The sequence below is a fragment of the Pectinophora gossypiella genome, chromosome 6, assembly GCF_024362695.1.
Source record: "Pectinophora gossypiella chromosome 6, ilPecGoss1.1, whole genome shotgun sequence".
NCBI lineage: Eukaryota > Metazoa > Arthropoda > Insecta > Lepidoptera > Gelechiidae > Pectinophora > Pectinophora gossypiella.
The window spans coordinates 401,027-417,546 of record NC_065409.1 but is presented as its reverse complement, the minus strand read 5'-3'; the positions used below and the strand labels follow the sequence as shown (position 1 = coordinate 417,546).

The following is a 16,520-nucleotide window of genomic DNA, read 5'->3' as shown; positions in this document are numbered from 1 at the left end:
GTCGGCCCCGTACCGGTGGCGCGGCCCGCCGCCCCCGCCCCGCCGCCGCCGCAGCCCGCCTCCCCCCCTCCCGACACGCGCATGACCCGCGCGCGCCGCGCGTTAGCACGCCTCATCATGTGAATCTGTGACCACATGCGCCTTCCTCCCTTGTTGACCGACGACATCTAGTGTGATTTGTGTTGTGATACGAATACTTAAGGATTGACTCTGTGTATTATGTTCCGGGTCGTAACTTTTATAGCGAGAACTTTGTTTTTTTGAAGTCTTCGGTTTGTTAAGTATTAGTGATGTTGTGGCCTCTTTAACTTTTGTTATGGACCCCTTTTCTAGTCCCGTGGATGGCGCATGGACCTTTACGATACTCTCTGTGTACGTAGCTGTAAGGCTCAAACAGACTTGTCCATAGATATCCGATATCTGCCACTGGATGTGTGGCCTCTATTTTGTTAAACTCGAGATATTGGACAATTTGAAATTTATGCAGATTTTAAACTGTTGTAAGAAATATTGTGTTGTAAATAATGAATGATGTGCTATTTTACTCCCATCTGGATGTGAAGGCTGTTATATCAAGCCATACATGTCGTATTTGTTGGAATATAAAGAAAATGCACCAAAATCAGATGTTACTGAATGAATGTCTAGATGTAGAAGATTTGAAGTCATTATTTTTGTATATAAAATAGATTTATTGTTTCATCAATCGTAAGCTGACAATATTATTATGGCATTAGCATAATCATTGGGTAGCACCGAGCAATATTACAGAATCTAGCACAAAATGGACTAAATATAAGTTTGGCTTTAAATGTGGAGGTTGTGACTAAATGCAGTTTGTCTTATATGAAGAATTAGTATCAGTCACATCAAAATTGAGTTTTAATCAAATCAACAAATTAATTATCTAAGAAAAATTGAGAAGGAAGTACTCAAACAGAAATCTTTAAATTGTTTAAACATTATATTTGAAGGAGTCAGCAACTTTTGTTCCCCATATATTACGGCGGGTATGTCTCGAAGAAAATATTGAATAGTGCAATTTAGATTTTAATTATTGATGCTGTAAATATTACAAATGTGTGGCTATTAGTTTATTTCAGAAGTATCATTTAATTTATGAAACATTTATTATACAAAATGGATTCATTCTTGATTTATGTATTAGTTTCTAGGCAAATAATAAGATTATTGCTTTATTTTGTTATTGTGTAGTGAAAAATCACTTAAAATTTTATTTTAATCGTAATATTAATTTCTCAAATCTCGAGTAGCTGCTCTGACTATCATGTACTCTTGATCCTGGCGTCCCGATGGCTCGTAACAGGTGTTCCATGTAAATATATTGAGTAACCTTATACATAATGTATGTCAATGAACTTATTTCCCGTACAATATATCTGTCAAGGGCTATATTCAGTATCATGATTGGAAATTATTTTGCTATATGTAAATATACTGTTTGTACAGGTCATTCATTGTACCATGTAAGTAGATGGCTCTTTGTTGCTCGCTCCGAGTGTAAATATAATGCTTACAACATGAATGGCCAACGCAACTTTTACATACTAGTTCTAAGCAAAGTGCCATTTTATTTGGCGCGAACTATTCTAAATGTTGTTCCGTAATTTAATAAAGTTTTGAAATTAAATTGTTTATTTTATTTGTGTAGCTAATTCTATCTGTCAAGGAAACTTCATAAAAACGAATTTGTACTATAAATCTTAAATACGTTTATTAATATTACATCTTTAAAGTCAAACACAGATTATCACCTAATTAAAATATTACTCGTGATTATAATATGTCCTTCAACACTGAATCTTCACACATTAAAACCTGCTCATTTTATATATTTTTAGCATCAGGATGCGAGGGGCTGTGAAGCCGGAGTACACTGGTCACAGCGACAACAACACAACAAGCGTTTAGTGACGTCATGCACTGGATCGTTCGCCCTCGTCTATGTGACGCCACGCCATGGAGTCGGATTGTGATGGATTTACAAAGCTCGTTGGTTGTCGCCGGCCCGCCGGCGTTGCTCCTCGTCCTCTATAGCGTCGAGCCGCATATGCCAGGCGCACACGGCGTCCAGGATCTGGTTGGCTTTCTTCTTCTTCTCCGCGTCCAGCTCACGCGACAGCTGCTCTCGCAGGCGGGCGATGTACTCGCGCATCTCTGCTAGGCGGGTGGTCCAGCTGTGAGGAGCGAAAGGGGGTTACAATAAATAAATCACAAATATTTTACAAATATATTTTTATATGTGTTTGTAATGTGAGGTTGGAAATAAGAAAGCTCTCAAGAAGCTTACGCGGGTTATTTATATTATTTTTTTCTCTATGCGTGATGTGTGGTTTGAAAGCAGATATCTACGACTGTCAACTCACGCGACTTCCTGCTTCTCCCAGAAATCGAGTTCGGCCTGCGCGCGCGCATACTCGGCCTCACTAGCTCTCAGTTCCTCCATCTTCGCCGCCAGCTGGTCGCGCTCGGCCGTCCAGCTCGCCGTCTCCGTGGCCTCGCGAATGCTGTCAGAGTCTAGAGCTTGTTGCTCCCGGGAGATGACTGATTTCATTTCTTCTATTTTAGCTTTGGTTTCCTCCTGGAGTGTGGGAATAGTGGTGTGAGCGAGTGAGGATGTTAACTTGGTCTATAAGTTCGCTGTTTAACCTACTATTCAGTTCATTTAGGGCAACTTTTTGAAATACATGTTTTTTCCCTTTTATAAGCACGGAATTTTAACAACAAACTTGCTAAGTTAATTCCTACAAGCCCACTTTTTATTTTTTGGGGATTTATAACACTAATATAAAGGAAAACGCGTTACCAGCTGGTGCTGCCTGAGCCGGCAGTGCTTGGCCCTTGCTCGCGTGTGCTCGGCGCGGCGCTCGGCCAGCTGCTGCGCGTGCGCACGCAGCGTGTCCACCGCGCGGGACACCGCCTCCGCGCACCGCGCCTCCATCAACTCCCTGTCATGAACGTCAACACATTCATATCGGAACTTAGTTACTTTGAAAGTGGATTTGGGTGTGAGGTTGCCTCGGTATCCTTAACCAATAAAATGTCGCGGATCGATGAAAGGATTTCGTTGTACAGTTACACAACACCGCCCATACAAGATCGTGCGTCCTTGTCTATCAGCGACTAACAACAAGTGTTGTAGAAAATATACATTTAACTGTATATGCATTTTAACTTACTGCTCGTCGACGGCGAGCCCGGCTACTGGCGGGAAGCGGGCCGCGAGGTGTATGAGCGCTTGCTTGTACTCCACGCAGCTGTCCAGCGTGCGTTTCTGCCACAGAGCCAGCTCCGTTTCTTTGTTCAGCATTATCTAAGGAAACAAACAGTGTCTATATAAGCATCTTGAAAGATAATCTACTGCTCTACCAGTTCCTATTTAGAGGCTTCTATGCTGGACTAGGAATGGTAAAAAATGTGTTCAATTGCTTACCTTGGTACGTCATACAATAACCGGTAGTCAGGTCTGCTTTACAAAGTCACCAGAAACAAAATCAAATATATTTTTATTCTAGTTTTTGCGAGTTTGTGTACGAGAAGTGTACCTTGGAGACTTGTTCGGCGAGCGTTCGCTTGGAGTCGATGACGCGCGTGGCGTAGTCGACCTCGTCCAGCAACCGCGCGCGCTCCGCCACGCTGATGTCCTGGCACTCCAGCTCGCGCTTCAGCTGCTGGATCTCCGCCCTGGTTGGAAATAAGTGATCGTTGAAGTTTCTTCGTTTGAAGGTGATTAGAACACGTTATGAAGTGTTACGGTACCTCTTATAATAATTAAAATGTCCTACCGCGAGTTCCGTACCGCGTATCGACTGGTAATAAACTTGCGGGGGAGGAGAATTTGAACCAGCCCTCGCGGCACGGCAACCTCGCCGCGCGCGACGGGAACTATACTAGCGGCTTCCATCAATATCGTCCACGTAGACAGCATTCGCTGCGTCTATCGGTTGAAATCTTGGATATCGGCCATGCAGAGCCCGCACGAGATCAAATATCGACACATTGAATAACTATTAATAGGAAATAGGTTGGAAAGCATCTAAGTGAAAAGCATTACGTGATGCTGGCGATGTCGGCGTCGAGCGCGCGCACGTCGTCGTGCAGGTCGCGGCGGCGCGCGCGCTGCGCGTCCCCGTGCGCGCGCAGGCGCCGCCCGTCGGCGCGCGCCGCCCGCAGGCGCGCCGCCGCCGCCTCGCGCCGCGCGCGCACGCGCTCCTCCTCCGCCCGCGCCGCCAGCTCGCTCTCGTCTTCCAGCGCCGCTTCGCATTCTGTGTAAGGTTGTGCTTTGCAATATTCAACTCTTAAAAACGGGCAGCAAAGATAGTATGAAACTTCTACATTTTTAATAATAAGGATTCACGCGAACTAAGTCGTGGATATCAGCTGATATTTAAATAAACATACATAATTAATATTTAGCTATAAATAAACAATCGATGGTATAAACCGCAGAACAGAAAATAGTGTAAACCAACGTTGTATCGTCTCCTGCAGCTGCGCGACGCGCTGCTCGTCGTGCCCCAGCAGCTGCTTCAGGTTCAGCAGGTACTCCGCATCCAGGTCCTCAAACTCGTGTCCCGGGTCCTGAAATCTAACAGAAGATCGCATATTATTATAATTCTTATGGAAAGGAAACATTTATCTTTACAGAACTGAGCTATATAAACTCTACATGAATGTTTTTGTCCCTAAGCGGCGGTGACCACATATTATCAGGTGGCCCACCTGCCTACTTACCGTCCAATATTTTGTAATAAATCATCAAAACAAGTGAAATTACCTGATCCAACTTTTGTAGAGGAAATCTCGCCGCAGACACGCCAGTTCGTCCTTCTCCGCGTACAGCCACTCGTCAGACACGGGAGTCTCCTGGTCATACGACGCCGCCATTAGCAATAAATCATATATCAAACAATTTGTACAATAAAAATTGTGCGTGAGACGGAGCTTTGCGCCCAGCGCATGTTGGCTTCCCACGCGGCAGATCCTTTCATCGCTTTGGCAAATCACAGGATTGCACATAAATTATCGGTAAATTATCTATGAGTAAATCCGTGATAACCATCGAGAACGCGTGACTTACATCGCAATGTCACTGGTTCGAATCCTAGCTCGGGCTCTAAACCACTAAATTCGACTTTCAATCAATCAATTATACTTTATTGCACAACAACATATACAAAGGACATAAACATACGAATAAAAACATAAGCACAATAGGCGGCCTTAGGGTTAGGGCCTTTGTAGGTTTTCATTAATGTTTGAACCATAGATATTTCTTTACAAGTTTCCAGGATTTCTTTATAGTTTCCAGGAAGGTACCTCGTATTTCTCCGTCGTTGTGGTACTTACAATATGGTTGACGAGGTCGAGAAAGAACGCGATGAACGCGAGCGCGTGCGGGAACGCGTGCAGCGTGTTGACCGTCTTCAGCCACGACTTGGACACGGCGCCCGGGTACAGGAACCGCTTAGCCAGGTTCGGCAGCTGTACAAACATGTATGTTACACACTGAAATAAAACTAGTGAACTATTTTAGTAGGGGAATTTCAGAGCCAGCATACATCTTTGTATTCTACTGGATCTAAGTACTATTCTACATCAACAGATAAGAGAGACTGACCTCCTTTGGCCGAGATTTTCAGACACAATAGTTATTAGGATTTTAAAAGAGCATTTGGTCTTACGACTTGAAGTCTCTCACATAATCAAATGGCACAGCTTTCCAACCTTTACTAAAATTCACTGCATCGCTGTTACCATCACATTTTAAAAGTACAACTAAGTAAGTGTGAGCATATTTTATTTTTAAAAGTACAACACTGACCTTAGCGACATAGTTATCGTTGTTGAGCTTGGTGTCCCGCATGATGGCGGCGAGCAGCCCCCCGCAGATGTCGACGAAGCGCGTGATGGTGAGCGGCCGCACCAGCGCCAGCCCGCCGCCCGCCGCGCCCGCGCCGCGCAGTCCTAGCGCCTCCGACACGCGCGAGAACTCCGCACGCAGCCACGCCGGGCTCGACAGTGGCCTGGTGCAATGTAACACTGCTATCACACTTTATATACAGGTTACATAAGAGCTATGAGCCTCATGCAAACTTCTGTTCATTTTTGATGGTAAAACTGCATACAATTTATGGTTATTATAGAATTAAGTTATTTTGTACATTCACATCTTATTAAAAATATGTTATACCTAGCAAGAGCTAAGGTTTGTTTTATGTACCTTACTCATAAAAACTAGAAAAGTAGTAATTATTTATTTATTTAAAACAGTTTTTGTTAACCCAATTTGATACCAAGAAGAGTTGTTTAGAATCATTCTTCTGCCATCTCATCCTTTGACTTAATAGTTTTATAGCCATGAAGTAATTTTATAAGTAAGAGTAGGTACAAACCTTTGGTCCTTAATGGTAACAAAAGCTAGAGCTCTATCTAGTGATGCTTGCCAGCTGCGGTTCTGACGATCTTCTGAAGGAGTTCTCTGTAAAGTATGTTGTACTTTAATTACAAGAATATTCTTAAAGACATATACGAAACAAATATACGAGAGACTAATACATTATTGAGAATATGTATAGGATTGTAAATAAATTACTTACTATTACTTACTATTAAATAAAACAAATGAATAAGTTCAAATATTTTTTTCCAATAAATAAATATTCTACTTACCACAGGGGTGGTGGTTGTTCTGGCATAATGGCTGGACCGCAGCGGAGTCATAGAGGACTGTCCATATCTGTCTGCTTGCTGTGATCGTGATCTCTGTAGCAATTATCAAATTGATAATTTAGAATAATACAAAACATTATAGACAGTATACTGGAACACAAATTTGAAGAGTGTGAAGGTTTTAGAAAAAAATACCCTACATTTCAATCATTTTATCTAAGAATATAGAACCATAGCCAGTAATTGGTAGTATATAAAGTTCACCCTATTGAGCGGTAACTTGGAAGCCGATGCTTCGCGGCTAAGTCGGCCTCCAGCGAGTGTAGCGCGCACGGGTTCGGCGCTGCTCGACCGGTGCGAGGTGCTAGGCCGCCGGGCTTCCACCGACGCGCGGTCTGTTGACCCCGGCCGCCGCGGCTTCGGCAACATCGATGGTTTGCCATCCACTCTGACGAAAACATGGCACAATTATTATGAATATGAACTTGTGAACACAATTGAATATAGTATTTCGTAAACCTGTGAAGTTTTACCTTGGTTTCCGGACAGCGGATGATTGGCCGGTTGTAAATCTTGCAGGAAACATTTATGAATTCCTTTGTTAGCCTTATAAAACGCGAAAATAACTCAAAGTTTACAAAATCTATTGATTGATACCAAATTGATACGAAAACTAAAAACAACAACGGCCAAATTTCAAAACATTTTTTTTTAAATACTTCAAAAGTATGGTACAGGAGAGAAGAGAAATACAGCCTTATTTTGGTAGGAAATATTTAACAAATATAGCAACACAGGTATGAAAATATATTTTGGTATGGTTTCAAGTTTGTTCCAAGCATTCCAAGTTCAAGGAAGGTCAAACAAAGATACAATGATTTTTAAAAATATTTGCTACCACTGATCCTATCACACAATCTACATATACAAGATAATTTCATTATACGCTAGGTTTTCCATGCTGAAGATAGTTGTTGATTTCATTGAAATTATTTGCATCATTCATTGAACTGATGAGAAAGTAACTGGAGCATCTCTGAATATTGCCTGTTTGTTTTAAAAAAAATAAGAATTTATTTAGTCTCTGGTTATGGCTTTTTGGCGGGAAACGGGAACGGGACAGTTGCTTTCTTCATTGAATGATCTAAATAATTAATACGAAGTGGTGTTTTGTGGTTAATGATCGCATTAAGTTAGTCGGAAGACATTCGCGAGTGTTATTATATTGGAGTATTCAATAAACAAAGTGTATCTGCCTATTTTCGCTTCGTGTCAGGAAGCCGCTTCATAACTCAAAAGTTTATGCGGACTTTTGAGTTAATTCGTTTGGGGTTCGGAGTAGGAGTCGACTCCGAGGGTGGGGGCTTAGGTTTCATCATCATCACCTTTCATCATTTCATTAATCATCAAGAAAAAAATACGTCAGACATGGCTGTATGGGCATAGTTCCCTTTGCCTTACCCTTCGGGGAAAACCAAAACAAAAAAAAAAAAAAAAGTCTCTGGTTATGTGTGAGTGAATTCCACATTTATGAATATTCTTTAGTAATATAGCCTGTGAATTTGTTTAAATTGGATAAAAATGGCATTATATTGTGCAAGTAAGTTGTTTTACTCCGTATTCTTCACATTAGATTCAGTTTTTGAACCATTAGCAAGGTACGCGCGTACCGGGTATTGACAGATGGAAGGTCTTTGTTTTTCCTCTTGTAATTTTAGGTTTACCTCGCTTTATTATTGTTTGATTGTCTTTTTACGGTATAATTCACTTATGCCATACGAATTACTGCTTTCTGATGAAAGTGTATTTCTTGTTTGCAGCAAACATAACCTTACTTTACTCTTGACTTGTACTTGCAGTATCTAATGAGGTACCAGAGGTGCCTGTGGTCTCCCCGTCATCAGGGGCCGTCTTCGAAAAGCGTATTATTGAGAAATACATTATCGAAAATGGGGTGGACCCGCTAAGTGGAAAGGAATTGCGAGTCGAAGACCTCATTGAAATCAAGAGTAAGTTAATTGTTACTTTTCACAGCAATATTTTGAAGGCAGACTTAAATTAAAATGTAATGTAAAATTGTAACAAAAATATAACTGTTTTTGTTATTACTCTAGCCCCACCAATAGTGAAGCCGAAGCCGCCTAGTGCAACATCCATTCCGGCCACACTGAAGAGTATGCAAGATGAGTGGGACGCGCTCATGCTGCACACTTTTACACAGCGCCAGCAGCTGCAGACTGCTAGACAGGTGAGCTACAGCTGATGGATAGCTGAATATTCCTTATTTATAAAATGTTACTTTTTACTAATTTATTACTTGTTTACAACAAAAATACCTTATAGTACTATTAAAAATGTATCCTAAAAAATAGGATATGAGTCTGAAATGAAACAATACACAGGAAGTCCTCTACCTAAGAGTATGTTCTTTTTATTATAGTCATAGTTATAGGAATACCTGAGGCACTTGTCTTGTATTTTTTGTAGGCTTTTTTTTTAATACATTTCCCACTCTTTTTTACTAAATAACAATACCTTGTATACACATAGGAGTTGAGCCACGCGCTGTACCAGCATGACGCGGCATGTCGCGTGATCGCGCGTCTCACGAAGGAGGTGACGGCCGCCAGAGAGGCGCTCGCCACACTCAAGCCGCAAGTGGGCATCGCCGCGCCGCAGCCCGCGCACCCGGTAACCAATATTTATTATTTGAACCATATCTTATGTTTAGTATTAAACTCTGGGACATTATCCTCATCCACTTCTAAGGATATGCTATGTATTCAATGTCTAAAGTATTTTGGGATTGTGTGAGCAATAACAATGTAATGCACAATCAATGGAATGGAGTAAAATAAAATACACACATGAGATCGGCGTGATGTTCTATTAAAAAAAAAAACATATAGGATTATTTGCAAAAAATAGCGATCGGCACATTGTTAATACCCGGAATAAAAATAAACTTGCTTTACAAGTCAGTCGATTACATAAGATTACTAAATCTTTTAAGGGGCAATGTATACGTTTTTACAATAAGATTCCCATTGACATTCAGAATTTGCCTTTCAACTGCTTTAAGAAAGTAGTTAAACAAAAACTTTACAAAAAAGGTTATTATAAAGTTAGTGATTATTTAGAAGATATGAATGCATGGGATTAACTGTCTGAGAACTGATATTAGGCAGCTAAATTACTCAATTGTATATCAATATTTTATGTTTATTTTTATTTTTTTTAAAAGAACGTCTAGGGCCCTGTGCCGAGGTTTTTCTTGCAGCTTCTTTTCCCCGGCTATACAGGTTGTGAGAAGCTGCAGTAGTTTTAGGCGGATGAGACGTTCGTTATGTAAAAATTGACGATTCAAAGTGTAACTATGTTACCTACTGAATAAAGATATTTTTGAATTTGAATTTGAATTTGAATTTGAATTTGAATTTACCGATGGAGTAGGCAGAGACCACAGACACACCACTTTCACTTCTTCGACTCTCATCAATCAATACTTATCCAGGATTACGACTAATTACTGCATGCCTTCATTCTCATCCTGTCGTAATTTTGTCGCCTCTGATAGTATAGAAATATGATTGTATTGATTTTGCAGTAGAAATTTGTGTGATTTTAATGACATTTGTGTCTCTTAGGCGGAGGCAGCGCCGATGGGCGGCGGCGCCGCGCCTGTGGGCATGTCCGCGGAGGTGGTGTCGCGGCTGCAGGAACGCGCCACGGCGCTCACGCAGGAACGCAAGCGCCGCGGACGCACCGTGCCCGAGGGGCTCGTGTCGCCCGACCAGATCCGAGCCTTCCTTACTCTTGCTTCGCATCCGGTGAGTACTGACAGAGAGAGAGAAAGAGAATATTTATTCATCAACTTGTGACATACAGAGCAATCACATACAGCTTTACTGCTATTACATTTACTTTTAAAGCTGTAATGTGGAAATGAATGTATCATTTCAAAAGACTGGATTTTTTCGTAATGCTAAATTCATACACTACAATCATAATGTATGCAACACTTCCTAACTAAAGTTCACCTTGCCCAGGGTCTCCACTCAGCCAGTGTGCCGGGCATTTTGTCCCTGGACATCAACCCATCGGACCACAGCAAGCTGCTGACCGGCGGCAACGACCGCAACGCGACCGTCTTCAACAAGGACACGGAGCAGGTGGTGGCTATCCTCAAGGGTCACACCAAGAAGGTCACGCGCGTCATCTACCACCCCGACGAGGATACCGTCATCACTGCTTCCCCCGATCATACTATCAGAGTGTGGAATGTACCTACGTGAGTATATTGTTATATCCGTTTATACACTGTTTTAATTTTACATTATATGTGAATAAATAAATAGGTTCGTAAATTATCGATAACTGAATACGAGGCTTTTTCGTTAGTAATCGTATAAGCCGCTACGGCAGGGGCAAAGTCTACTGCAAGAGGACAGACCATATAGGAGTAGATAGAGCAACAAGTTGTTAGATGACAACTTACATCCATACTGAACATTACAGGCAGTGGAAAATCAAGCTAAACTTTTTGCCAGTCCATTACAATTGTTTAGTCCTCTGGCCTGCGACATGCCACGGCTCGGAAAGGTCGTTATACAGTAAAAATATGTGACTACAATGTGAACTGACCTTATTTCCAGATCTCAAACAACAGTGATCCTCCGGTCGCACGACGGTCCCGTGACGGGGCTGTCCCTGCACCCCACCGGCGACTACGTGCTGTCCACGTCCACGGACCAGCACTGGGCGTTCTCGGACATCCGTACGGGTGCGCTGCTCAGCAAGGTGAGCGACTCCACCGGCGTCAGCCTCACCACCGCGCAGTTCCACCCCGACGGACTCATCTTCGGCACCGGTACAGAGAACTCGCAGGTCAAGATCTGGGACTTGAAGGAGCAGAGCAACGTCGCCAACTTCCCAGGACACGTCGGACCCGTCACCTCCATATCCTTCTCCGAGAACGGTTACTACCTAGCGACGGCTGCGGAAGATGCTTGTGTCAAGCTGTGGGATTTGAGGAAGCTGAAGAACTTCAAGACTATCCAGCTGGAAGAGGGTTACGCCATCAAGGAGCTGTGCTTCGACCAGAGCGGCACGTACCTGGCGATCGCGGGCACGGACGTGCGCGTGTACCTGTGCCGGCAGTGGCAGGAGCTCAAGGTGTTCAACGACCACACGGCGTCCGCCACCGGCGTGCGCTTCGGCAAGAACGCGCAGTACCTCGCCTCCACCAGCATGGACCGCACGCTCAAGCTCTACGGCTTGGAGTAGTATATGTATTTTTTTCTATTTATATCTATATGAAGAGTATCCAGAATCCTGTGTTGGTTCATTACAAATTGTGTTTTAATGTCACGGTTATTGTTAACTTCTAGATGTCAACAAGTCTTTTCTGTGAGTTTTACTATTCCTATAAAATATTAATCAAATCTATCGAACCTATTTTAATCAGTTTTCGAAACAAGAATTTGTGTAAACACAGGCCAATACTTATCGTGCAGGTGGAACTGCACCGAAGTCTAGTTCCAGTATAAAGTAAGTTTCTAGTGATAAGGAAATTAGAATTACAATTTAGTTTTTAAGTTTCATACAAGTGACTATTGAGTAGCCATCTTGCTAAATAGTTAATTTGAAAGAATAACATTTATTTGTGAACATGACTTCAATTCGTTAAAAATAAACAAATTGATATAAAATTGTACTTTCTTTACTAATATCGTTTCCGAGTCGTTACCTCAATACTAACTATGTATGTGGGCAAGGTACCTGTACTAAATAATAATCAAGTCAGCATTATGAACTTTTATTATTTTTTTAATTTACTTAAAACATTTTAATTTCCCTCCCTATACTTTTGAAATACATATTAATAATTAAGTATATACACTTATCTTTACAGGAATATTAACACAAAGTTCGCATTAACTTGTGTAGAGGCGCGTGCCGGCGCCGGTGACCTCACGCGGTCACGCTCGCGCCCTTGTCCAGTCTACTGCGGCACGACTACCGCACGATACTTTAACCCAAGTTTCTTTTACTCTCAAATCACCAGCAAATAATAAAATCCAAAAAAACATTGTTTAAAAAAGTAACATAAAAATTAATTTACAATCCTAAAATAAATCTTACTCCTCGATAGTATATGTCTCTACAAGTAGTTATTACATTATGTTGTATTGTATCAAACACACTGTGGTAAATTCGTAACATGATAAAATAACTATTGCCTACGGATCAGAATTACATAGGGTCATATTTAAAAGGCCTCCGCGGAAATGTAATGGCGTACAACTTCGGTTAAATATGATACAAATGGGAATGGTCGAATTTCGCTTATTCCACTTATATATAGAAAAAAACTTTTAAAAGATTGACAAGACAACAGGTGACGTTCCTAATGGATTAGGGCTGCCGTAAGTTTCGCGTCGCGTCCCTGAGTTGCAGACGTTTGTTTTTGACGTGGGGGTCACGGCAAGTGCATAGTGCGTAAGTACGGCAACCCTGTTTTAAGAAGAAATGCATTGAGAAGCTAGCAGTGGAGGAATATTCTGGTCAATTCCATTTGGAAACACATGTTGCAGGATTAACACAGCATGTTAAAGTCCCCTAACAAAAGATTGTAGAGAATGTCTCTAGAGTAACTTTAACCGTTTGTACACTCGGCGCATCCTCTGTTATCTGGTCAGTGAACGTCACCCAAAGTCCACTTACGGACTTATCACGAAAGCACGCATTCATTCAATGGCCGCATACTCTTCTCATCTAAACGTGCATAAAGCTACCTATTTAGCAAAATTTAATTTTTATTGCGTTTCCGGCAAAACAATACAGGCTGCCGCATCGGATCATCGGGGCAGTGATATCTCGGTCCGCTTGCATAAGTTATATTTGTTACGTCACTATACTATTGAAATCGGGCATTCGCTAGGCGCGTCGTTTACTTAAGAGCAACACCATGACAATCGTGTTAATTATGAGCGTGTTTGCATTCGGCTAGGAAGCTTGTGGTGCGGAGCTCGCTGCCTCGATGAGCTGGCGGCGGCGGCGGCGACGGCCGGGGGCGGCGCGCGCCGGTCACGCGAACACGAGCCATAGCACGAATAGGATGGCTACCCACAGGAATATCTTCGATAAGAACTGTTCTTCCTCATGTTGGGCAGTGCCGCGCGGTGCTACGGAACAATAACACATTGTTAATGACACCGTCACAACTTCTGGACTACACAGATTGATTTTAGAGAAGTCAAAGCCATTAATTGAAAATGGCATACATACCGGCGCTAGGTCTAGATTCGCCGAAGTTGAATGTGGAGGTGAACACGCCGAAGGGGAAAGCGCCGATACCGAACGACATGTGGAAGCCCTCGCCGAACCCGAAGCCCGGGAAGCCGCTGTTGTTATCGGGCTCAGTCCGCTGCCCCGCTGGCCGCGGGGGCACCTGGTACGTTGTATACTCACATTACAATTTCTTAATTTTTATACTCTCATCAGTTCTTGTACCCGATAGTGCGTGTCGATAAACCTGCCTGCGAAGTTTTAAGCTAATACTTGCACTGTCGCACTCAGAAGGGACGTGTGTGTACGGCCCATTAGAGTAGTCATAAAAGACGAGATATTTATTTACTTCATCTGTTTATAAATTTATGTATGCAAAATGTAATTATTCGTGGCCTTGTACTAAAATCATATTCAATATATAACAATTGGTTTCATTGAAAGACTATTGTTATGAAAAACTTAAACAGCTAATGTAGTCTTCTATTAAAAACAAGCTTATTCTTTGGAACCTTGCATAACAAGTATATTACTGTCTAGTAGTAATTCAAAACAATATGAATAACAATGTAAAATGTTACTATTAGGTAATTAAAATTGTTGTATTGAATAAAATCATTCTAGCAAGTTTGCAGGTAAAAGTGCTTTGACCCCAGATAAAAAACACCAAAATATTCGTTCAATTTGGCTATAAACAATAACTGGCCACCTACATGATAACAGCTATTATTAGCACAGCACTCAGAACCTAATATCTGTGGCACAGCAACTACTGAGGAAAACAAGATATGGAAAAAGAAATAAGATATAAGTAAAGAATAGACAAAGACAACTGTTACATTACAATGTTATGTTCTTTCATCATTTTAAATTTATTCTAAGTGATCAATTTAGATCACTTAAGAAGTTCAACTTATCATATATGTATAGTACTTTTGGCCCCATGTCTCTCAGACATTATATTATTATAATACTTCAATGAGTAAATACTTTTAATCACCACATTGCTAACTTGTAATATACAAGACAATATTACAAAGAATAAATAGATAACTATATTTCCTTGTCCAAATTCAAATCTTATTATGCCTACTCCTACAGCTTTTTACAGGTAGATAATGTTACAGAGTGATAAGGTCACTTTGCCATTATCCTGTGCTGTGTCAAACACAGCAACTATTTTATGTGACTTGTTTTGTAACAAGTCCAAAAGTATCACAGCAACTTCCAGAAGGTTCACTGACCTTGTTCCTGGGGTCCTCCTGTTTGGTGTTGCCGCGACCATACAGTGGGATGACCTTGTCTCTGCTGATGGCAGCCTTGCACACAGGGCACACTTGCCGCGTCGGCCTTGTCTCTAACCACTGATGCAGACATGGCCAGCTGTACACACCACACACATATCTTCTATAATATTTTTCTGATAACATAGTAATATAAGTTAAATTATTTTGAACAAGAAAAAAAAGAAATTATACATTTGTTTTGTAAATGTTCCAGTAACATCTAGAAACAAATATCTAGTTCATCTTGATAAAATTAATATCTTTATATATCTTTATTTCGTACCATTCAATTGGAATTTGTCAACACATTATTTAGTTTACATCTAATACTATGAACTAACAAATACACTACCCATAATTCTCAAATAACTAAATAATTAATATTCATAAATGTCAGCTGCGTCTTCATTATTAGCATACTATTATGCATATTGTAGGTATGTCACAATCTGTAAATGGGCTACGTGAGAGGAGGTCCGCGTACCAGAAGAGATGTCCACACATGCTGACCACGGCGTCGCGCGCTGTGTCCAGGCAGATGTTACACTCCAGCATACGCTCGTCGCGCTTGTCGTCCTCGCCGCCGGCGCCCGGGCCCTCGCCACTCGGCGTCGACGCGCTTGCCTGCGCCTCGCTCGTTTCACCCATATCCACTATCCTCGGCTCTGCCCCACAGAAGACTTCTTACGACAACACCACAACACTTATCGTCACTCTATGACGTTCCGTGCCCCTAAGTATGACACGGCAAAACCATCAATTTTAAGGTGAAGAAATAAAAATCATTACGATTGAGGAATCTAAAGGGACTTTTTACTGAAAAATTTCAAACGATTAATTCACATAAAACAGAGAAAATCCATTGAAAAACAAATAAAACTAGTCCCGTGGTTAAATGACTTTGAGCTGTCAAATTTTGGCATAGACTAAAGAGCTACATGTCATCTTTCACTTTGAAGCCACGTATATCATGTGATCTATTCACGGCCCGTTTTTATTAAAATCGGTGGCCGGCCGGTGCAATATCGACATACGGTACGGCATGGTAAATGTAGTTTCTCGTAGTATGAATAACACACAACAAAACAATAAACCAAGACAACTTTTAGCCTAATGACATTGAACTTATCTATTTTAATCGCAGAAAATACATTATTGTTCACAAATATTCTTTCTAGCAGTAATAGCAAACTATAGAACGTAAATGCTATGGTAGATCTATAAGGTAATTAATCTATTAACTATATTTGT

General features: G+C 41.4%; 3 protein-coding genes across 3 annotated transcripts; 1 reads left to right on the top strand and 2 right to left on the bottom strand.

Moving 5' to 3' along the window:
* Nucleotides 1-1,709: 1,709 nt before the first annotated feature.
* LOC126367932 (uncharacterized) lies at nucleotides 1,710-7,383 on the bottom strand. Its single transcript, XM_050011736.1, has 14 exons — nucleotides 7,227-7,383; nucleotides 6,958-7,141; nucleotides 6,694-6,786; nucleotides 6,417-6,502; nucleotides 5,846-6,047; nucleotides 5,371-5,505; nucleotides 4,799-4,887; nucleotides 4,494-4,609; nucleotides 4,076-4,286; nucleotides 3,567-3,705; nucleotides 3,201-3,334; nucleotides 2,828-2,969; nucleotides 2,388-2,602; nucleotides 1,710-2,198 (listed from the first exon to the last, which is right to left on the bottom strand). The coding sequence occupies exons 1-14, from the start codon at nucleotides 7,277-7,279 to the stop codon at nucleotides 2,003-2,005; spliced, it is 1,995 nt and encodes a 664-aa protein (XP_049867693.1). The 5' UTR covers nucleotides 7,280-7,383; the 3' UTR covers nucleotides 1,710-2,002.
* Nucleotides 7,384-8,152: 769 nt separating this feature from the next.
* LOC126367716 (pre-mRNA-processing factor 19) lies at nucleotides 8,153-12,404 on the top strand. Its single transcript, XM_050011388.1, has 7 exons — nucleotides 8,153-8,293; nucleotides 8,553-8,702; nucleotides 8,808-8,941; nucleotides 9,244-9,384; nucleotides 10,341-10,523; nucleotides 10,743-10,984; nucleotides 11,349-12,404. Exons 1-7 carry the CDS (start codon nucleotides 8,275-8,277, stop codon nucleotides 11,977-11,979), a joined length of 1,500 nt encoding a protein of 499 aa, XP_049867345.1. The 5' UTR covers nucleotides 8,153-8,274; the 3' UTR covers nucleotides 11,980-12,404.
* A 91-nt stretch (nucleotides 12,405-12,495) lies between these two features.
* On the bottom strand, nucleotides 12,496-16,208 carry LOC126367717 (E3 ubiquitin-protein ligase RNF185-like). Its single transcript, XM_050011389.1, has 4 exons — nucleotides 15,754-16,208; nucleotides 15,228-15,366; nucleotides 13,984-14,146; nucleotides 12,496-13,880 (listed from the first exon to the last, which is right to left on the bottom strand). Exons 1-4 carry the CDS (start codon nucleotides 15,915-15,917, stop codon nucleotides 13,783-13,785), a joined length of 564 nt encoding a protein of 187 aa, XP_049867346.1. The 5' UTR covers nucleotides 15,918-16,208; the 3' UTR covers nucleotides 12,496-13,782.
* Nucleotides 16,209-16,520: the final 312 nt, after the last annotated feature.